Below are 23704 nucleotides of genomic sequence, written 5' to 3' on the forward strand. Positions count from 1 at the left end.
TTTTGCCATAAATTAAGCAAATATCTCTCAAGAGAATAGGGAACGGTAGAAGATTCAGTTGAGAGTAATAAAATCTATTTTCAGAATGGTGAAAATAAGTGAAAAATTGGATTGTGAATAGGCGGGTGGTGATAATAAGATCTTTCTTAGTTACATAAAGAGTCAAAATACACTTAGAGCCATTGTGAGATTATACAGGGCAGACTTTGGTGGAGTTCTGAGATTTGATTCATGTGCTAAATGCTCACTTTGTGGTGTTGAATCTCATCGTCGAGGGCTGCCCTTGTTGATAATAGGCTCCTGAGGTATGGAAAGTTGGCCACGTTGTCCAGGGCCGCACCGTGGATCTTGATGACTGGGAGGTAGTGCTGTGTGGTGGGATCAGTCTGGTGGAGGACCTTTGTCTTACGGAAGTTTAGTGTAAGGCCCATGCTTTTGTATGCCTCAGTGAAGATGTTGACTATGACTTGGAGTTCAGACTCTGAATGTGCACAGATGCATGAATCGTCCGCATACTGTCGTTCGACGGCAGAGTTTGGGACGGTCTTGGATCTGGTCTGGAGGCGACGAAGGTTGAACAGGCTCCCACTGGTTCTGTAATTTAGTTCCACTCCAGCGGGGAGCTTGTTGAGTGTGAGGTGGAGCACTGCAGCGAGGAAGATTGAGAAGAAGCTTGGCGTGATGACACAGCCCTGCTTGACCCCAGTCCGAACATGGATTGGGTCTGTAATGGATCTGTTGGTCAGGATCATGGCTTGTCATCGTGGAGCAGGTGGAGGATAGTGACGAACTTTTGGGGCAGCCAAAAGGGAGGAGGACGCTCCATAGTCCCTCACGGTTGACAGTGTCAAAGAAGGCCATGTACAAGGGTTGTTGCTGTTCCCTGCATTTTTCTTGCAGCTGTCGCGCTGTAAAAATCATGTCCGTTATATCCCGTAGAGGACAAAGTCTACACTGTGACTCCAGGAGGAGCTCCTCAGCCACAGGGAGAAGACGGTTGAGGAGGATTCTAGCAACGACTTTCCCAGTGGCTGATAACAGGGCGATTCCTCTGTAGTTGCCGCAGTCGGACTTGTCCCCTTTTTTAAGGATGGTCACGATTACTGCATCTTTGCGATCTCCCGGCATGCTCTCCTCCTTCCAGATGAGAGAGATGAGGTCATGTATTCGTGCCAATAGTACCTCTCCGCCATACTTTAGTGCCTCAAGCGGGGATTCCATCTGCTTTGTTGTTAAGCTGGCGGATGGCCTTTTCTACCTCGTGCAGGGCTGGGGTTTTGCTGAGATGGTGGCGGGTAGCATGCTGCGGGATGGAGTCGAGGGCACTCGAGTCAAAGGCAGAGTCTCGGTTAAGGAGATCTTCGAAGTGCTTCTTCCAGCGGGACCTGACTGCCTCGGTGTCCTTGATGAGTTTCTCCCCGTTCTTGGCCAGTAGTGGGGTGGGGCCTTGGGTGTTTGGGCCGTAGGTGACCTTGACTGCGACCGTAGGTGACCTCCTGCTCAGGCTTTTTAAGTGGCCCCCCCCCCCCCGTGGTCGCCAACAAAAGGGAAGTTGAACTGGAAGGGAGGGGAGGAATATGGAGCAATAGTACAAAATATAAAAACAGAATGAGGCTAGATACCAGGAAATATCTTATTGCAGAGTCATCGACCTCTTGAATAGATTGCCAGAATGTGTGGTAAGCATGGATTCACTGCAGATCTGAAAAGAGAGCTGGATGAGTTCCCAACGTTAGATGCAGGAACACTGGGATCAGTAAACTATTATGTTAGTCCAAAGACACCAGATGAATCCTTAACCCCTCACCTTAACTCCTCTTCAAATAACCATCTGGAGTTTACTGCCACTTTACATCTAGGAAATTACAAGCTGCCCAAATTTGGCTTGCCATGTCAACAAGTTCACAATATATTAATATTTACACCACAAAACCGGTTTTAATATGTAAAAGCTACTGAGTAAGTGAATGAATTCCTTCTTACCAAATTGAAAAGGAATGCACGCCATGAAGTCACAAATTACATTTCTTTCACGTCTTAGAATAACATAATTAGCCACATGTATGCGCTAAATATTAAAATATATAAATTCTTTAGTAGATACAGTTAATAATTGAGATTACAAAGTCAGTTCAGGTGTGTCACAGTAATTCAGCATTAAAAAGCTTTTTAAAATGTATTCCTGGATTGTGGGCATTGCTGGAAAAGCCAGCATTTATTGTCCATACCCAATTGCCCTTGTAAAGGTGGTGGTGAGCCACCTTCTTGAACTGCTGCAGTCCACATGGTGAAGGTACTCCCTTGGTGCTGTTAGGGAGCGAGTTCCAGGATTTTGTCCCAGCAACTATGAAGGAACGGCGATATATTTCCAAGTCAGGATGGTGTGTGACTTGGAGGGGAACTTGGAGGCGATGGTGTTCCCATGCACCTGCTACCCTTGTCCTTCTAGTTGGTAGAGGTTGTGGGTTTGGGAGATGCTGTCGAAGAACCCTGGGCGAGTTGCTGCAGTGCATCTTGTAGATGGTTAACACATGCAGGCACAGTGCGCCGGTGGTGGAGGGAGTGAATGTTTAAGGTGGTGGCTGGGGTGCCAATCAAGCGGGCTGCTTTGTGTTGGATGATGTCGAGCTTCTTGAATGTTGTTGGAGCTGCACTCATCCAGGCTCGTGAAGAGTATTCCATCACACTACTGACTTGTAGATGAAGGAAAGGCTTTGGGGAATCAGGAGGTGAGACACTCGCCACAGAATACCCAGCCTCTCACCTGCTCTTATAGCCACAGTATTTATATGGCTGGTCCAGTTAAGTTTCTGGTCAATGGTGACCCCCAGTATATTGATGTTGGGGGTTTTGACAATGGTAATGCTGTTGAATATTAAAGGCTAGTGGTTAGACTCTCTCTTGCTGGAGATCGTAATTGCCTGGCACTTGTGTGGCACAAATGTTACTTGCCACTTATCAAGCCAAGCCTGAAAGTTGTCTAGGTCTTGCTACATGTGAGCATAGACTGCTTCATTATCTGAGGAGTTGCGAATGGAACTGAACGCTGTGCAATCATCAGCGAACATCCCCACTTCTGACCTTATGATGGAGGAAAGGACATTGATGAAGCAGCTGAAGATGGTTGGGCCTAGGACACTGCTCTGAGGAACTCCTGCAGCGATGTCTTGGTGCTGAGATGATAGGTCTCCAACAACCACAACCATCTTCTTTTGTGTTAGGTATGATGCCAGCCAGTGGAAAGTTTACCCCCTGATTCCCATTGACTTCAATTTTACTGGGGTTCCTTGAAACCACACTTGGTCAAATGCTGCCTTGATGTCAAGGGCAATCACTCTCCACTCACTTCTGGAATTCAGCTCTTTTGTCTAAGTTTGGATCAAAGTTATAATGAGGTCCTGGTCGAACCCAAACTGAGCATCGGTGAGCAGGTTTTTGGTGAGTAAGTGCTGATTGATAGCACTGTCGACAATACCTTCCATTGTTTTGCTGATGATTGAGCGTAGACTGATGGGGCAGTAATTGACCGGATTGGATTTGTCCTGCTTTTTGTGGACAGGACATACCGGGGCAATTTCCCACATTGTCGGGTAGATGCCAGTGTTGTAGTTGTACTGGAACAGCTTGGCTAGAGGCGGCTAGTCCTGGAGCACAAGTTTTCAGCATGATACCCGTAATATTGTCAGGGCCTATAGCTTTTGTTGTATCCAATGTGCTCAGCCATTTCTTGATATCACGTGAAGTGAATTGAATTGGCTGAAGACTGGCTTCTGTGATGGTGGGCACCTCAGGTAGAGGTGGAGATGGATCATCCACTCAGCACTTTTGGCTGACGATGGTTGCAAACGCTTCAGCCTTGACTTTTGCACTCGTGTGCTGGGCTCCACCATCATTGGGGATGTTCATGGAACCTTCTCCTCCCATCAGTTATTTAATGGTCCACCACAATTCACGACTGGATGTGGCAGGACTCCAGAGCTTTGATCTGATCCGTTGGTTGTTTGCTCACTTAGCTCTGTCTACAGCATGCTGCTTCCACTGTTTAGCGTGTATGTAGTCCTGTGTTGCGGCTTCCCCAGGTTGGTACCTCATTTTTAGGTATGCCTGGTGCCGCTCCCGGCATGCTCTTCTACATTCCTCATTGAACCAGGGTTGGTTCCCTTGGCTTGTTGGTAATGGTAGAGTGAGGGATATGCCGAGCCATGAGTTTACAGATTGTAGTGGAATACAATTTTGCTGCTGCTAATAGTCCACAGCGCCTCAAGGATGCACAGTTTTGAGCTGTTAGATCTGTTCTGAATCTATCCCATTTAGCACGGTGGTAGTGCCACACAACACGATGGAGGGTATCTTCGGTGTGAAGACGGGACTTCATCTCTACAAGGACTGTGCGGTGATTACTGCTACCAATGGTGTCATGGACAGATGAATCTGTGATAGGTAGATTGGTGAGGATGAGGTCAAGTAGATTTTTCCCTTGTGCTGGTTCTCTCACCACCTGTCATACTCCAAGTCTAGCCGCTATATCCGTCAGGACTCTCAGCTCAGTCGGTAGTGGTGCTACCAAGCCACTCTTGGTGATGGACTCTGAAGTCCCCAATTCAGAGTACGTGCTGTGCCCTTGCTACCCTCAGTGATTCTTCCAAGTGGCATCCAACATGGAGGAGTACTAATTAATTGGCTGAGGAAGGGTGGTAGGTGGTAATCAGCAGAAGGTTTCCTTCCCCATGCTTGACCTGAAGCCATGAGACTTAATGGGGTTCGGAGTCAATGTTGACGACTCCCAGTGCCACTCCTTCTTGACTGTATACCACTGTGACATCTCCTCTGGTGAGCCTGTCCTGCCGGCTTGCTGATTATACATTTATATTAAGCTCAATGTCAAAGATTGATATAAATTGACAAGATTATTTATGGCTAGGCTCATCATTTAGCTGAGAAATTAAAAGCTTTAGTTAGCAGCTCTATTTGGATACATTAGAAGTCTAATTGGTTCAATTTATTGCTGATAAGTTCACACCTTCAATAAGGATTCCAGAAATGTGGTCCAGATTGGGGATATGAATGGCAGAATAATGACCAGCTGCCATTGGAGACAAAGAGAGAAAAAAACATAAAATTGCGGGGGGGTGGGCGGGGGTGGAGGGGAGGAAAGGGAGCCAAAAATAAGCAGGAGTTATCTGAAACTGTTGAACTCGATGTTCAATCTAGAAGTCAGTAAAGTGTCTAAACAAAAGATGAGGTGCGGTTCCCTTCCCCCCTCCCCCTCGAGTTTATGTTTTTTTTCTCTTTGTCTTCAATGGCAGCTGATCATTATTCCACCATTCACACTCAATCTGGACTAGCCTTTTTCTAAGTTCTGTCATTACCATTTCAATTCGGCCCATTCCTTTTCGAACATTCACCAGTTCTGACGAAGGGTCATCGACCTGAAACGTTAACTCTGTTTTTCTCTCCACAGATGCTGCCTGACCCGCTGAGATTTTCAGCATTTTCTGTTTTTATTTCAGATTCCAGCATTCGCAGTATTCTGCTTCTGTATTTGGACTAACTGGCTCAAACTTCCCTTCCCTTATTCTCGGGGAAATTTCTCTTACATCTGAGAAATGTCCTTAATGTCTACCTGTATCTGACTTATATAACTCACTGCATTGAATTATAATCCTAGAGGTCAGGGACATCTGAGAAGTAATTTTTTTATATCTAAAAAATTGTTTTTGGGAGGTGGGCGACATTGGCAAGCCCACATTTATTACCAATCCCTAGTTGGGCTGGAAAAGTGGGGCAAGTTTTCTCGAACCATTGCAATTCTGTTTTGTAGCGACTGTTTTACATATAAATGAGTAGTTAGGTCAATTCCTGAAGTTATTAATAGTCAACACATATTGTGGGTCACACAAAACCAGGCCAGGTAGGGGTGGTAGATTCCTTTCCCTGAAGAATATTTGTGAACCAGTGGGATTTTTACAACAATTCAGCAGCTATCATGGTGACTTTACTGATTGCAGTCCACAACTGATCAGATTATATAATTCCATTTCACAACTCATCATGATGGGATTTGAATTCACGATCTTTGGGACAGTAATCCAGTATCATAATCACTAAGCTATCATATGTAAAATAAGTTGATTCTGTGGGAGGTAGAAAATTGCACAATTAACTACTCTGAGCAGGCATCACAATGTAAAAAAATATTCAAGCTAACACTAGGCCTATGCTATAGAACACCAGCTCAGCATAAGCAGGGGGACAATTTGCTCCTTGAAGAGATAGAAAATGGTTTGTAAAAATGTGAAAGTTATTTTAATAAACTGGGAAAACTCAAGTGGGTTAGAATCAGAGTTGGAAAATGTAATGCATGGCTGCTTCTTGACCTAGTATGACAAGGAAGCCACGAGAGGCAATGTTCATCTTGTTCTGGCATTTGTAAAAGTCCGAGGAAACGTATATGAAATGAAAGTCGTAACACCCCTGGAATGGAAGTCACAGCACAACTATAAAATTAATCATGATCTACGACTCAAATACCCAAGACCAGAAGCCAGGTGGATAACTTTAAAAGATCCAAATTCAATGAAGTGATGGATCAACTAAAGCAAATAGAATTTGGGAGGTTGTTCAACACTTTAATGATAAAACAAGTAAAGCACCTTTAAAGGTGTAATGTGTTATGTCTGTAATGTAGTTATGAATGACTCCATGAGGCAATGTGGTGTACTCAAACAGTAGTGACCTTGGTCCTTTATTCGTAACTCCAGAGTGAGGCAGCCGCATGGTGGCTACCCTTTTATACAGCCCCTGCCACCAGGGCAGGAAACCCCGGTCTCTACCAGTTGCACCCTCTAGTGGTACCAGCATAGTATATACACAGTTTAAACCTTATTGACAGTACATCAGGTAAACAAGTCTCCATCTTATGCACCTATACAGTGACTACACAGAGAGTATATTTATAGTCTGCATATATAACATCACTCTCCCCACGTCCTTTGTGCTAATTACCTTTGCACAATGTGCTCTGGCTTAGCTCTCCCCAGACTTAAGTGCCAATCGCCCTTGCACCATGGCTGTGCTCTCTCCCTGTTAACCCCCAAGTCGTTTTGCCACAAGGTTGGGTAGTGGTTACCAGTTTGGATGGTTCGATGATGCAGTGGAGGTTCCAAAGGGTTGTGGATTTGATCCATGTGTGTGTCCATGGCTACATACATCCATTCCCCCACCCACCCCCAACAGCAAGATCATGCAGCTGGCCCGTTACATTAACATACAGGATCAGACACAGTGCAAGTACAGTTACAGTTTGTATCATGACACCTTGGTTCAGTGACTTACATTAGTTTTACGGTCGTGCGCCAGGATTCGGTAGATTGCATTCATGGTTCAGTCATGGTCAGTACTGAGGTAGCAGTACAGGTATGCGAGGATGCTGGTTCCAGAGCAACCGGACGGGTCCTAGTCGTCTGATGGCGGCGCTACACCCCCTGCTAGCGGGTGCGCTTGGTTCACTCACCTTGCCAGGAGACAGGACCTTTGCCGTTGCCTAGTGGTGGGCAGAGCCACAGATGTATGTGGCCTCCCCATCCTTCTTTGAGGGCTGCAAAATCTTCTGCCTGCTCTCAAACACTGTTGGGAACCTGGCTGTTCCAGGTCCCATTTGGGGAACTCGTTGGTTGTGACCTTTCGCTCCTGGACATGGTCGAGGTAGTGACTGGGTCTGGGGGCTGCACCGTCTCCACCCGGGTGGTGGGCAACGGTGGCTGACTGTGTGTATTGGTGTCGTTTTCATTTCCAGGTCCGTGACGAATAGTGCCATCGGGTGCCTGCAGCGTGGGATAGACCTGGGGCAGGGTCTCAGGATCAGTGCCTTCACCCTCCTGAAGTCGCTGGCCTATAACGTGTGGGGACACTTGGGGCAGGCATCAGGATCAATGCCTTTACCCTACCGAATTCGCTCGCTTGCTACTTTTGGGGACACTCTATTCCCGACATCTCGCAACAACATTTTGTTCTTTACATTAGGGATAGTACTGACATCTCGCAACAACATTTTGTCCACAATCTTAATCGGTTCGTTACATTGATTGTCATGCATACTAATACGTCCTTACTATACAGTATAAATGAACACGAGGCCCATGCTTGAGAGAAGGTCAGTCTGTGACATGTCCTTTATTTCATGGCACTCAAGTGCAGAAAGTGGGTGGAGCTTCCCCTTTTATATCTGAAGGTCTGAGTTAGGAGTGTCTCCCACAAGTTCACATCTAGTGGTCATTGTTCTCAGTGTACAACTTAGGTAAGTTTATACAATGCTGGTTGAATACATGACATCACCTCCCCCCCCAAAGTCTTATTGGGATCACAGGTTGAGTCTCTCTGGTGGTTTACGCTCCCTTGTAGAGCGCCTGAGTTGGGGCTCCGGTTGTTGGGCGCTGGCCTGAGTGTCTGCTGTTTGCGGTGCCTCAGGTCTGTCCGGACTGCTCAGAATAACTGGGCTCTCCTCCCTTTGGTTCCTGTGTTCGTTCACCTGTGGTGGAGTGAACTCCTCCCCAGTAGTGCGGGACCATCCCCTGGGACAATCCAGAGTGGCAGTCTGTTCTCCGAATCTTTGTGGGTCATGACTACCGTGGCGCTTCCTAGCACCGGAATGATCTGCTTTGTGTAAGTCCGTAGCTGTGCGTCAATCGGCGATAATTTTGGCCTCCTTGCCTTGGACACCCACAACTTTTCGAACTGTTTGATATCCATCAGGGACTGGCTGGCCCCCATGTCTAGCTCCATTGATACTGGGATGCCATTGAGGAGCACTTTCATCATTATCGGTGGCGTCCTGGTATATGAACTGTATACGTGCTCCACATGAACTCGCTGAACTTCAGCTTCCAGCGATTTTCCCCAGTGTTCATTTCTGCAATTTCTGCAGGTATTTTGCTCACCTCTGCAAACTCCGGCTGAGTGTGTGCCTCCATGCCTCCAGCATGAGCTATGGTTTGAAACAAAAGGTCCCTTGCCAGTCGATCGTCCCTGACTGCCCCTGTTATTGCTAGTGGCCATGCTCGCGTGATTTAAATCCCAATTTCTTGTCGCCATTAATACGTCTTTACTATACAGTATAAATGCACACGAGGCCCATGCTTGAGAGAAGGTCAGTCTGTGACCTGTCCTTTATTTCATAGCACTCAAGTGCAGGAAGTGGGTGGAGCTTCCCCTTTTATATCTGAAGGTCTAGTTTAGGAGTGTCTCCCACAAGTTCACCATCTAGTAGTCATTGTTCTCAGTGTACAACTTAGGTCGGATTATACATGGGTTACAATGCTGGTTGAATACATGACACATACAATGTCTCTTTAAGTTCAGTTGGTTGCTGGTCTCCTTTAAGAGAACCCTGCTGGCTTTACCCCAATCAAATCCTTTGTTAGACACCACATGTTGGTCCCTCAGCGTTGCACCTCGTGGTCTGGCTGCGGCCATCCTTTTTTTCAGCCACGCTGCAGCAGGGATGCCATCTTGCCTCTGTCCTCGAGGTCGATTGCCTTGATCCTTCTCTCCCGCGATTCTGCCACAAAAGCTGGAAGAGTGCCTGTGAATTCGATCTTCCTCCCCAGGAGTCCTGCCACTGGAGCCGGGAAGGTACTTTTAGGTTGTTCCGGTCGGATCATTGCCACACAGTCGTGATGGATGGTCTGTGCCTCAGGTTCTGCGCTGGTCTGTTCTCTGGTGCTTGGCCCAAGTGAAGGTGAGGTTTTGATCTGCCTCTGAGCATGGGGGACATCGATTGCTGGAGTGAAGAGGTCTTCCCATTTCCACTGGATCTTCCCCATCCACCTTCTTCCAAGTAGCGTTGGACCATCACCTGCAATAATCCACAGAGGTAACTTGTGCACCACGCCATTATGGATTACATTTACATCCGCACTACCAAGGACTGGGATCATCTCCTTGGTGTAGGTGCGCAACTTTTCCTGTACTGGAACCAGGTCGGGTTTTTTTCATTCCATAGCCTCTCAAAGGCATCCTGGCTCATCACTGACTGGCTCGCTCCCGTGTCCACTTCCATGAAGACTGGAACGCCGTTTATCTTTACTTCCATCTTCACTGGAGGACAATCAGTGGTGCAGGTATACACTCCATACACTTCTTCTTGGGGCTGAGCTGCCTCTCTGGAAAAATGATCATACTCCCCTCTGGATTCAAAGTCATCTACCGACTCCTCTGCTAGACGGTGAGTCATATTTCTTTTAGACATACGCTGGAGGTGGCCCTTCGTGTTACAGGCTTTGCATATGTACTCAGCAAATTGACACTGGTGAACCCTATGGTTTCCTCTGCAACACCAGCATGGTGCTACTCGATTAGCACCCCTCGGCAGACTCTTGAGTTCTGGAACCCTGAGGTCTGTTCTCTCTGCCCTGGGCAAAGCCACGTTCTACAGTCTTGTGTACAGTACTTGACGGGTTTGAGTCCACAGGATGAATAATTTGCTTGGTGCTGGAGGCCGAGATCATGAATGCCTGACTGCTGCTGATGGCCTTCTGCAGGTTGACTGTGGTGTCGGCAGATAATAGCTTGTGAAAGAGGCCCACGTGGCCAATTCCCATAACGAAGATGTCTCGCAATACTTTGTTGAGGTGCGTGCCAAAATCACATGGTGCCACAAGTCTCCTGAGGTCCGCAGCATATTTTGCAATCTCTTGGCCCTCAGGTCTGTGATGAGTGTAGAATCTGTACCTGGCCACGAGGATGCTCTCTTTTGGTTTTAGTTAGTCGCGAATTAGTTCAGTCAGCTCATCATATGTCTTATCCTTGGCCTTCGTGGGTGCCAGCAAGTCCCTGACGAGGCGGTAGACCTCGGGCCCACAACTGGTCAGCAGTATAGCCTTGCTCTACTCCGTCAATGCGTCCGTCTCCCCTGCCAGATCGTTTGGCACGAAATATTGCTTGAAACTTTCCGTGACGGTATCCAAATCATCACCCTGTGTGAAGTCTTTTGGTGTGCCAAAGGTAGCCATAATCGCATGAAAGTCCATATACTCGTCGCCAGTTGTTATGTCTGTAATGTTCTTATGAATGACTCCACGAGGCAATGTGTTGTAATCAAACTTTAGTGACCTTGGTCCTTTATTTGTAACTTCAAAGTGAGGCAACTGCGGTGGCTACCCTTTTATGTAGCCCCTGCCACTAGGGCAGGAAACCCCGGTCTCCACCTGTTGCACCCTCCTAGTGGTGCCAGCATAGTATATACACAGTGTAAACCTTATTGATAGTACATCAGGTAAATACATCTCCATCTTATGCAACTATACAGTGACTACACAGAGAGTATATCTATAGTCTGCATATATAACAGTGAGCATGCAGAATAAATACATTCCCTAAACCAACATGTTCAGACTAAACAAGCATCAACATAAATGGATCAACAAATAAATTAAAATGGGATAAATGGCTTCTACAAATCCTGCAGGGAGAAAAGAGGTTTTCACTGGGATAAGTAGAAGATAATGTAGAAACATGTTAAATGGATGATTTAAGACCCAGAAGTTAAAATTGGCTGATTGTATTTACTGGCCCCAAGTCACTCCTTTTCCATCTGGCAGCATTTTAATGACATCAAATTTTTTCAGGGACAAGTGATCTGCTGAAAGCACGTAATGGTGCAATTTTTAACCTGCAGAACAAATCAGTTCTACCCATACAATTGGCTCTCCAAACAACAGGCAGCCATATTTAAAGGGGCCACAACCTGCACCAAATTAGAATAGTTGCAGGTTCTGTAACTGGTCATTTTGGGATATGAGCACGTTGTTATAGTATATTTTGTTGGATTTCTGTGCTTTATTCTGCTTCCCAACCCAACTGCAGCCAATAAAACTAAGCATGGGTGCTGGATTAGCTGCACTGTACTGGATGGAGGAGGAGGAGGAGGAGGAGGAGGAGGAACAGATGCAGAGGACTCAAAGCTGGAGTGCAGTAGGGCCTCAATGCAACCGGTGAGGGGCCATGTAGTTATTCACAAATTCTCTAACAGCAATTTATCTCATTCTACACTATAACATATATATAAAAACTCTTTTGCCCCACCCACATCCCTAGCTCTCTACAACCCAGTTTCTCTGACATCTGACATTTATGTGATTCTCAACAATGTAAATTCTGACTGAAATATTACCTGACGAGCAAAAAACCCAACTCAACCATGAAGGATATTACTTTTGGTAAACTGATTTTCCATTGAAAGGATAAGCAAATCACAACTTTGAAGTCATTTCAAAATTTGACCAATACCTGTGCATACACACTCATTAGAATCACAAGATTTGATTCAGAAGGAAAGAAAATTAAGCCAGATTAACATCAAAAGCTGCTAAATACAGATTAGTGGCCTGATCCACAAAATTGAAGTATAAACATCAGGTGTAAAAAGCAAAGCCAATTCAGCTGTGCTAAAATGGGAATAGGATCCCCAGATTTATTAAGGAAATTGATCGCTTTTAATGGGCTTTTTCTTTTTTCTTTTTGTGAGTGTGAGCCAAGAAATACACTAAACACAGTTGTAGTTGAACTTGGAACAGTTGCAAGAAGACTTTGCAATAATAATAGTTTGAAATGGGAGCAGAGAACACAATCCAATAAAAGAGTTCAAAAGCAACCACCTTGGAAGTGAACCAGCTATTACAGACCACACATTCTTAGCCTATGAGTTATAGCAGCTCGGGCAGCTCCACAACTCTCAGTAGACTGGTCATCAAAGCATTTAGATAAAGCAACAGATGGCTTCTCAAAACGCAGAGCCTTTCTTCAAAAGAATCATCTTGAGATAGTTACATAAACAACATGCAAAATGCCTGAAATGACTGTCAATTAATGTTTTTCCAATCAACGTTCCCAATCAAAGTTCAACTTCAGGAGTCAAATTTGCAGAGCTATGGGAAAAGAGCAGGGGAATGGGACTAACTTGATTACTTTTTCAAAGAGCTGGCACAACCTGATAGGCTGAATGGCCTCCTTCTGTGCTGTATTATTTTAGGATTGCATTAGAATAATTGTAAATGACCACGATGAAGAGGATTCAGTGATTTAGAAAGAGACACAGAACAGAATTTATTTTCACTAGAAAATTAAGGGAGGATATGATCCAAGTACTCAAAATGTATTTAACTTTAGAATATGAAAAGCGAAGTAGGGGGATGTTGCACAATATTAATAGACCTCAAATCAGACGACAAATTTGAAGTTTTTTTCCAGCAGCAAATATGAGCAATAGATTTGCAGCAAAGCAATCTAATACCATGTTGAATAGCTCCAAAACCTCAATAAGTATTTATGAATAAGAACAGGATTAAGTAATATGAAAATAGACAACGGTGATCAAATCTATCTATGTATTGTTAAAATCAATATATCCTATTATTTGTAAACATTCCTTATGGAGATTTCAATGTTAATTGTTGTCCACATTTCTGTCACATTTGTAATTGCCTCTGGCACCTGTAGGTGATGATGGAATAAGGTTTCCCATTTAGAACACACAGCCCTTTGCCATGTTTTCCTGTCAAACAAATCTGTGACTCTGCAAATCACTATTAGAAACATAGAAACATAGAAACATAGAAAATAGGTGCAGGAGTAGGCCATTCGGCCCTTCGAGCCTGCACCGCCATTCAATGAGTTCATGGCTGAACATGCAACTTCAGTACCCCATTCCTGCTTTCTCGCCATACCCCTTGATCCCCCTAGTAGTAAGGACTACATCTAACTCCTTTTTGAATATATTTAGTGAATTGGCCTCAACAACTTTCTGTGGTAGAGAATTCCACAGGTTCACCACTCTCTGGGTGAAGAAGTTCCTCCTCATCTCGGTCCTAAATGGCTTACCCCTTATCCTTAGACTGTGACCTCTGGTTCTGGACTTCCCCAACATTGGGAACATTCTTCCTGCATCTAACCTGTCTAAACCCATCAGAATTTTAAACGTTTCTATGAGATCCCCTCTCATTCTTCTGAACTCCAGTGAATACAAGCCCAGTTGATCCAGTCTTTCTTGATATGTCAGTCCCGCCATCCCGGGAATCAGTCTGGTGAACCTTTGCTGCACTCCCTCAATAGCAAGAATGTCCTTCCTCAAGTTAGGAGACCAAAACTGTACACAATATTTCAGGTGTGGCCTCACCAAGGCCCTGTACAACTGTAGTAACACCTCCCTGCCCCTGTACTCAAATCCCCTCGCTATGAAGGCCAACATGCCATTTTCTTTCTTAACCGCCTGCTCTACCTGCATGCCTACCTTCAATGACTAAAAGATTTGGTTTGAGTCTGCCTGTCAAGCCACACTCTGCCCATTAAGTGGCAGTGTGGATTATTTATTTGTAGCTCTGAATTCCTACCATGGTGGATTTCTACTGTTAAGGTGAATAGCGAAGCTTTAATTTACTTAATTTATAGATTTTAAAATATAAACAGCTGGTTACTATTTTTTCCCTTCCAGGTAATATTTTCCTCAAATTTATTTTTAACTAGTTCTTCTCCCTAGCCTCCCAAATCTCCGAGAGCCCTTGAACATTGCTGCCTGTTCTGGACCCGGTATTTTATACACACAGATTATATATTTTGTAATGTTACATTATTATATAGTATTAATTGGAGGCTATAGGCAGGCACTGGAGCGGAGCTTCCTCCAATTCTTCCCAAATCCATTCCTGGTTATGGAGGAAGTCAAGAAAAGCATTAAGTGGCAGGACGTGAGGTCTGCTCAAAGCTCTGTCAGCCATTACCACAATACTAACCCCACCTTACAATCCTGCTGGGTGTTTTAGCTCATCCCAATAACAACTAAGAGTATGTTACCCTGCTCGCTGCTTCAACCATTTTGGCCAACAGCTTGACTCTGTGCCCATACCCCTCGAAGAATAGATCTGGCACCAAGAAAAAGGAGTTAGCAGCTGCTTCCGACTGAGATGTGTTTCTTTTAATTGGCTCCATGAACAGGGACTAGAATTCTACAGTTTAAAATGAATGAAACACCATTTCATCTGATTTTTAAAAATATTGTTAATTATCAGATAAAATAATAATTGCCGTCACTCCTCCTCCAGAGATAGTGGATACATTGTTTGTAATCTACCAAAATTCCCTGGATTCTGGGGAGGTCCCAGCAGATTGCAAAACCACAGATGTAATGCCCCTATTTAAAAAGGGAGGCAAACAGAAAGCAGTTAGACCAGTTAGCCAAACATCTGTTGTCAGGAAAAGGCTGGTGTCCATTATTAAGGAAGCAGTAGCAGGACATTTGGAAAACCATAATTCAGTCCAGCAGAGTCAGCATGGTTTTATGAAAGGGAAATCATATTTGACAAATTTGCTGGAGTTCTTCGAGGATGTAGCGAGCAGGGTGGATAAGGGGGAACCAGTGGATGTGGTGTATTTTGATTTCCAGAAGGCTTTCGATAAGGTACTACATAAAAGGTTACTGCACAAGATAAAATTTCATGGGTTGGGGGTAATATATTAGCATGGATAGAGGATTGGCTAACTAACAGAAAATAGAGAGTCAGGATAAATGGGTCATTTTCCGATTGGCAAACAATAACTAGTGGGGTGTCTGCCACAGGGATCGGTGCTGGGGCCTCAATTATTTATAAACTATATTAATGATTTGGATAAAGGGACTGAGTGAAATGTAGCCAAGTTTGCTGCTGATACAAAGATGGGTGGGAAAGCAAGTTGTGAGGATGACACAAAAAAATCTGCAAAGGGATATAGACAGGATAGGTGAGTGGGCAAAAATTTGGCAGCTGGCGTATAATGTGGGAATGTGTGAGGTTGTCCACTTTGACAGAAAAAATTAAAAAGCAAATTATTATTTAAACGGAGAAAAATTGCTGAGAAGAGCGCTTGCTTTGGGAGTCTCGTGTCGGGCATGAGGACGATATAGCCCGCCCCGCAGAGCTGGTCAAGCGTGGTCAGTGCTTTGATGCTGGGGATGTTGACCTGGGCGAGAACACTGACGTTGGTGCGTCTGTCCTCCCAATGGATTTGCAGGATCTTGCGGAGGCAACGCTGGTGGTACTTCTCCAGTGCTTTGAGGTGTCTGCTGTATATAGTCCACATCGGAGGGCGGGTATCACTACTGTCCTGTTGACCATAAGCTTGGTGTCAGATTTGAGGTTCTGGTCTTCAAACACTCTCTTCACCAGGCGACAGAAGGCTGCGCTGGCACACTGAAAGCAGTGTTGGACCTAGTCATCGATGCCTGCCCTTGCTGACAGTAGGCTCCCGAGATATGGAAAATGGTTCACGTTGTCCAAGGCCTCGCCATAGATTTTGATAACTGGGGGAAGGGTGGGTTGGGCGGAGCAATGCTGTGTGGCAGGGTCAGGTTGGTAGAGGACCTTTGTCTTACAGATGTTTAGTGTAAGGCCTATGTTTTCATATGTCTCGGTGAAGGTGTTGGCGATGGCATGAAATTTATGCAGATGCAAGCGCTGTCCGTGTACTGTAGTTCGATGACAGAGGATGGGACGACCTTGGATCTAGCCTGGAGGCATCAGCGCTGGAACAGATTCCCATTTGTTACCGCGTGGAATACTGAGCTGGGGCAACGTTTCCAGTCTGAGCCCCTGGATTGAGATTTCCGTTTTCTCTCTGTGAATCTCTGTATCTCTATTTCTCTTTCTCGCTCTCTAGTTTTTTTTCCCCTTTTCTCTTTATTCCTATATCTCTCTCTCCCAATCAAATGTTCTCTTTCTGTTTCTCATTCTTTTTCCTCACTTGTATCTTTCTTCTTTCTCTTTTGCTCCCTTCCCTCTCTCTCTCCTCTCTCTTTCTCTCTCACCTGCTCTCTCCCTCTCCTCCTCCCTCTCTCTCTCTCGCTCACTCCCCCTCTCACGCTCTCTCCCTCTCACCCTCTCGCTCTCCCACCCTCCCCCCCCTCTTTCCCCGTCTCTCTTCCCCCGTCTCTCTTCACCGTCTCTCTTTCCCGTCTCTCTTTTCCCTAGTCTCGCTTCCCCTGTCTCTTTTCCTCCCTTCTCTCACCCCTCTCTTCCTCCCCCTCTCTTCCTTCCCTCTCTCTTCCCCCCTCTCTCCCCCTCTCTTCCTCCCCCTCTTCCCCCCACTTTCTTTCCCCCTCTCTTTCCCCCCTCTTTTCCCCCCTTTCTCTTCCTTCCTCTCTCTTCCCCTCTCTTTCTTCCCTCTCTCTCATCCACCCTCTCTCATCCCACCTTTCTCTTCCCTCTTTCGCTTTCCCCCCTCTCTCTCTTTTGCCCCTCTCTCTTTCCCCTTGCTCTCTTCCCCACTCTCTTTTCCCCCCTCTCTCCTTTCCCCCCTCTTTCTCTTCCTCCTCTCTCTCTTCCCCCCCTCTCTCTCTTTCCCCCCCTCTCTCCCCCCCCCCATTTCCCTCTTCCTCTCTCTCCCTCTCTCTCTCTTCCTCTGCGTGCGGATTCTGTGCTGAACTCCTCTGGTCCATTGAAAAGGCTCCTGGACTTGTTGCTGAGCAATATGGAGCTGGCTCCGGGACCTTCTCCGTCCAGAGCTCCTGATCTCCCCCAGAGCTATCTTACTGGACTTCTCTGCTGCTGACTCAGCTGCTGTTGTCGAACAAAACCGGCTCCGAAATCTCTGCCAATCTGCACCGGCCCTAAAAGCTGACTGGGGCACCGTCAGCTAAAGGGCTGGCTTCTTTCCAGGGGCGGAGCGACAGCAGTGTGCACTTTTAGCATGTCACTACCGCCGCAAGCCCCACACCGCCACGAGAGTCGGTGGCCAATTTGACGAATGGCCGCCACAAACCGGCAGTAAGGGGACCATGAATTTCAGGGCCCATATTCTTTCTATAGGTATATAGAAACATAGAAACATAGAAACATAGAAAATAGGTGCAGGAGTAGGCCATTCAGCCCTTCGAGCCTGCACCGCCATTCAATGAGTTCATGGCTGAACATGCAACTTCAGTACCCCATTCCTGCTTTCTCACCATAACCCTTGATCCCCCTAGTAGTAAGGACTTCATCTAACTCCTTTTTGAATATATTTAGTGAATTGGCCTCAACAACTTTCTGTGGTAGAGAATTCCACAGGTTCACCACTCTCTGGGTGAAGAAGTTTCTCCTCATCTCGGTCCTAAATGGCTTACCCCTTATCCTTAGACTGTGTCCCCTGGTTCTGGACTTCCCCAACATTGGGAACATTCTTCCTGCATCTAACCTGTCTAACCCCGTCAGAATTTTAAACGTTTCTATGAGGTCCCCTCTCATTCTTCTGAACTCCAGTGAATACAAGCCCAGTTGATCCAGTCTTTCTTGATAGGTCAGTCCCGCCATCCCGGGAATCAGTCTGGTGAACCTTCACAGCACTCCCTCAATAGCAAGAATGTCCTTCCTCAAGTTAGGAGACCAAAACTGTACACAATACTCCAGGTGTGGCCTCACCAAGGCCCTGTACAACTGTAGCAACACCTCCCTGCCCCTGTACTCAAATCCCCTCGCTATGAAGGCCAACATGCCATTTGCTTTCTTAACCGCCTGCTGTACCTGCATGCCAACCTTCAATGACTGATGTACCATGACACCCAGGTCTCGTTGCACCTCCCCTTTTCCTAATCTGTCACCATTCAGATAATAGTCTGTCTCTCTGTTTTTACCACCAAAGTGGATAACCTCACATTTATCCACATTATACTTCATGCATTTGCCCACTCACCTAACCTATCCAAGTCACTCTGCAGCCTCATAGCATCCTCCTCGCAGCTCACACTGCCACCCAACTTAGTGTCATCCGCAAATTTGGAGATATTACATTTAATCCCCTCGTCTAAATCATTAATATACAGTGTAAACAGCTGGGGCCCCAGCACAGAACCTTGCGGCACCCCACTAGTCACTGCCTGCCATTCTGAAAAGTCCCCATTTACTCCTACTCTTTGCTTCCTGTCTGACAACCAGTTCTCAATCCATGTCAGCACACTACCCCCAATCCCATGTGCTTTAACTTTGCACATTAATCTCTTGTGTGGGACCTTGTCGAAAGCCTTCTGAAAGTCCAAATATACCACATCAACTGGTTCTCCCTTGTCCACTCTACTGGAAACATCCTCAAAAAATTCCAGAAGGAAAAGGGTGGCTAAAGTAAATGTTGGTCCCTTAAAGGATGAGACCGGGGAATTAGTAATGGGGAACATGGAGATGGCAGAAACTCTGAACAAATATTTTGTATCAGCCTTTAGGTTGAGGACATTAACAATATTCCGACAGTGGATAGTCTAGGGGCTATAGAGAGGGAGGAACTTAACACAATCACAATCACTAAGGAGGTGGTACTCAGTAAGATATTGGGACTAAAGGCGAATAAATCTCCTGGACCTGATGACTTGCATCCTAGGGTCTTAAGAGAAGCAGGGATTGTGGATGCATTGGTTGTAATTTACCGAAATTCGCTGGATTCTGGGGAGGTCCCAGCAGATTGGAAAACTGCAAATGTAATACCCCTATTTAAAAAAGGAGGCAGACAAAAAGCAGGAAACTATAGACCAGTTAGCCTAACATCTGTAGTTGGGAAAATGTTGGAGTAGCAAGACATTTGGAAAAGCAAAATTCGGTCAGGCAGAGTCAGCATGGATTTATGAAGGGGAAGTCATGTTTGACAAATTTGCTGCTTTGAGGATGTAATGAGCAGGGTGGATAAAGGGGAACCAGTGGATGTGGTGTATTTGGATTTCCAGAAGGCATTTGACAAGGTGCCACATAAAAGGTTATTGCACAAGATAAATGTTCACGGGGTTGGGGGTAATATATTAGTATGGATAGAGGATTGGCTAACTAACAGAAAATAGAGAGTAGGGATAAATGGTTCATTCTCTGGTTGGCAACCAGTAACTAGTGGGGTGCCGCAGGGATCAGTGCTGGGACCCCAACTATTTACAATCTATATAAACGACTTGGAAGAAGGGACCGAGTGTAACGAAGCCATGTTTGCTGACGCTACAAGGATGGGAGGGAAAGCAATGTGTGAGGAGGACACAAAAAATCTGCAAAAGGACATAGACAGGCTAAGTGAGTGGGCAAAAATTTGGCAGATGGAGTATAATGTTGAAAAGTGCGAGGTCATGCACTTTGGCAAAAAAAATCAAAGAGCAAGTTATTATTTGAATGGAGAAAGATTGCAAAGTTCCGCAGTACAGCGGGCCTGGGGGTACTTGTGCATGAAACACAAAAGGATCGTATGCTGGTACAGCAAGTGATCAGGAAGGCCAATGGCATCTTGGCCTTTATTGCAAAGGGGATGTAGTATAAAAGCAGAGAAGTCTTGCTGTAGCTATACAAGGTATTGGTGAGGCCACACCTGGAATACTGCGTGCAGTTTTGGTTTCCATATTTACGAAAGGATATACTTGCATTCGAGGCAGTTCAGAGAAGGTTCACTAGGTTGATTCCGGGGATGAGGAGGTTGACTTATGAGGAAAGGTTGAGTAGGTTGGGCCTCTACTCATTGGAATTCAGAAGAATGAGAGGTGATTTTATCGAAACGTATAACATTATGAGGGGGTTTGACAAGGTGGATGCAGAGAGGATGTTTCCACTGATGGGGGAGACTAGAACTAGAGGGTGTCATCTTAGAATAAGGGGCCACCCATTTAAAACAGAGATGAGGAGAAATTTCTTCTCTCAGAGGGTTGTAAATCTGTGGAATTCGCTGCCTCAGAGAGCTGTGGAAGCTGGGATATTGAATAAATTTAAGACAGAAATAGACAGTTTCTTAAACAATAAGGGGATAAGGGGTTATGGGGAGCGGGCGGGGAAGTGGAGCTGAATCCATGATCAGATCAGCCATGATCTCATTAAATGGTGGAGCAGGCTCGAGGGGCCGTATAGCCTACTCCTGCTGCTATTTCTTATGTTCTTCTGTTCTTATGTTTGTTCACATTGATCAAGTCTGGTGCCGACCAAAGTATCATTCTGTTCTGCGACCTATGGCAACAGATGATCATACCGTACCCAGATTCCTCTCTGTATTCTTCCTATATTCTGGACCTCCACCAAATTCATCTTTCCTGGCTCTACCATTGTCATGTATTCTACTGTCATTGTAATCCATGTATAAACTGACTTAAGTTGTACACCGTGAGAACACTGACCACTAGGCGGTGAACTTGTGGGAGACGCTCCTAACCTGGACTTTCAGGTATAGAAGGGGAAGCTCCACCCATCTTCTCCACTTCAGTGCTGGCTAATAAAGGTTACTGGTCACAGAGTGACCTTCTCTCAAGTATGGGCCTCGTGTGCATTTGTACTATATAGTAAGGACATATTATTGGTGACGAGAAACTGGGATTTAAACCACGCGAGCATGGCCACGAGCAGCACAGACGAGAGGTACTTTGTCGGTGATGATTGGGATGATTTTATTGAGAGACTACAGCAAAGTTTTGTCACCAAGGAATGGTTGGGACAGGATTCGGCCGACAAACGCAGAACTCTTCTCCTGACGGTTTGTGGATCCAGGAAGTACTCCCTGATGAAGGATCTTCTAGCGCCAGAGAAGACGGCGGACAAGACTTTTGAAGTGCTCAATAAGTTGATCGGGGAACACTTTAAATCGGCGAGCAGCATGCACATGGCGAAACACTGGTTTTACACGCACCGGCGGCAAGAAGGGAAAAGCGTTCCAGACTTCGTGGCAGACCTCCGGCGACTGGCGAGCCTATGTAAGTTCCCAGATGCATGCAGAGCGGAGATGCTGCGAGACTTTTTTATTGAGGGCATCGGGCACGCTGGGGTTTTCAGGAAACTGATTGAGACCAAAGACTTAACCCTGGAAACGGCGGCTTTGATGGCCCAAACATTTATCTCAGGGGTGGAAGAGACCAGAATGATGTTTGACAAAAATCTTGGTTTAAATGCAGCAAATGGACAGAGAGTCAACATTGTTAACGCGGCACACAGTTCTCCAGGCAGACAGGGGCAATCGGACATGCCCCAGCATGTACTCGAACCCAAAGGAGGAATTCAACAGAGACAATGGCTAGCTGAACAGCGATTCATGCCATCGCAAGGGACAATGCGGCCAGTAATGGGGCCATCAACACCTGTCAATGGTGCGCTTAAGGACAGTTACAGAGACAGTCAGAGATGATCGACTGGTAATGGACCTTTTGTTTCCAGCAACGGCTCATGTTAGAGGTGTGGAGGCAAACACACAGCCAGAGCTTGCAGGTACCTGCAGAAATTGCAACGTCGGCGGTCACTTGGTGCGTATGTGCAGGAAGCCTGCAACCAGGTTGATGTACGAAGAGGACGGGCCTGATGTGTGCCCTACGAGGCCAAATGAACACTGGGGGAAATCGCTGGAAGCTGAAGTTCAGCGAGTTCATGTGGAGCACGTATACAGTTCATACACCAGGACGCCACCGATAATGATGAAAGTGCTCCTCAATGGCATCCCAGTATCAATGGAGCTAGACACAGGGGCCAGCCAGTCCCTGATGAGTATCAAACAGTTCAACAAGTTGTGGGCATCCAAGACCAGGAGGCCAAAATTATTGCCGATTGACGCACAGCTACGGACATACACAAAGCAGATCATTCCGGTAGGCAGCGCCACGGTAGTCGTGACCCACAAAGATTCGGAGAACAGGTTGCCACTCTGGATTGTCCAGGGGAACGGTCCCGCACTGCTGGGGAGGAGTTGGCTTGCTGTCATGAACTGGAAATGGGGCGATGTCAATGCAATTTCTTCTGTGGAGCGAATATCATGCTTACAGGTCCTGGACAAATTTGACTCACTATTTCAACCCGGCATTGACACTTTCATGGGGACCAAGGTAGTGATTCACATAAACCCAGACGCCAGGCCAGTACACCACAAGGCCAGAGCGGTGCCGTACGTGATGCGGGAAAAGATAGAAGGCAAATTGGACCGCTTGCTGAGGGAAGGCATCATCTTGCCAATCGAATTCAGTGACTGGGCGAGCCCGATTCTGCCGGTGCTCAAGGCAGATGGGTCGGTCAGGATATGTGGCGATTACAAGGACACCATCAATCGGGTGTCACTCCAAGACCAGTACCCACTACCGAGAGCGGAGAACCTCTTTGCGACGCTATCCGGTGGCAAACCTTTTTCAAAATTGGACCTGACCTCAGCTTACATGACCCAGGAGCTGACGAGTGAGTCGAAGAAGCTGACCACCATCATGACACACAAGGGGTTGTTTGAGTACAACGGATGTCCAGTCGGGATTCGCTCGGCCGCCGCGATCTTTCAACGAGACATGGAAACTTTCCTCAAGTCGATTCCAAGGACGGTGGTTTTTCAAGACGACATCCTCATCACGGGTTGCGATACTGAAGAACACCTCCACAACCTGGAGGAGATGCTACGCAGACTGGACCGTAGGTAGGTCTGCGACTGAAAAAGGCGAAGTGCATCTTCCTAGCCCCAGAGGTAGACTTCCTGGGGATGAGGGTAGCAGCAGACGGGATCAGACCTACTGCATCCAAAACGGAAATGATCCAGAGAGCACCCAGACCCCGTAACACGACGGAGCTGCGTTCGTTCCTGGGGCTCCTGAACTATTTTGGTAATTTTCTTCTCAAATTGAGCACGCTGTTAGAGCCGCTACACGTGCTCCTCCGCAAAGGTCGCGAATGGGTCTGGGGGGACAGCCAGGAAAGGGCTTTTGACACAGCACGCAATTTGTTATGCTCCAACAATCTGT

At 46.2% G+C, this 23704-nt stretch overlaps 1 protein-coding gene across 1 annotated transcript in view; it reads right to left on the reverse strand.

Annotated features, from left to right (window-relative positions):
• moxd1 (monooxygenase, DBH-like 1) overlaps nucleotides 1-21084 on the reverse strand; it is a 194527-nt gene extending 173443 nt beyond the window's left edge. The window contains exon 1 of the mRNA XM_070884204.1: nucleotides 20985-21084. Coding sequence (XP_070740305.1) covers nucleotides 20985-21084 — 100 coding nt within the window. The remainder of the gene's footprint in view (nucleotides 1-20984) is intronic.
• Between the last annotated feature and the right edge of the window lie 2620 nt (nucleotides 21085-23704).

This window comes from Pristiophorus japonicus, chromosome 7 (genome assembly GCF_044704955.1).
Source record: "Pristiophorus japonicus isolate sPriJap1 chromosome 7, sPriJap1.hap1, whole genome shotgun sequence".
Classification (NCBI taxonomy): domain Eukaryota; kingdom Metazoa; phylum Chordata; class Chondrichthyes; family Pristiophoridae; genus Pristiophorus; species Pristiophorus japonicus.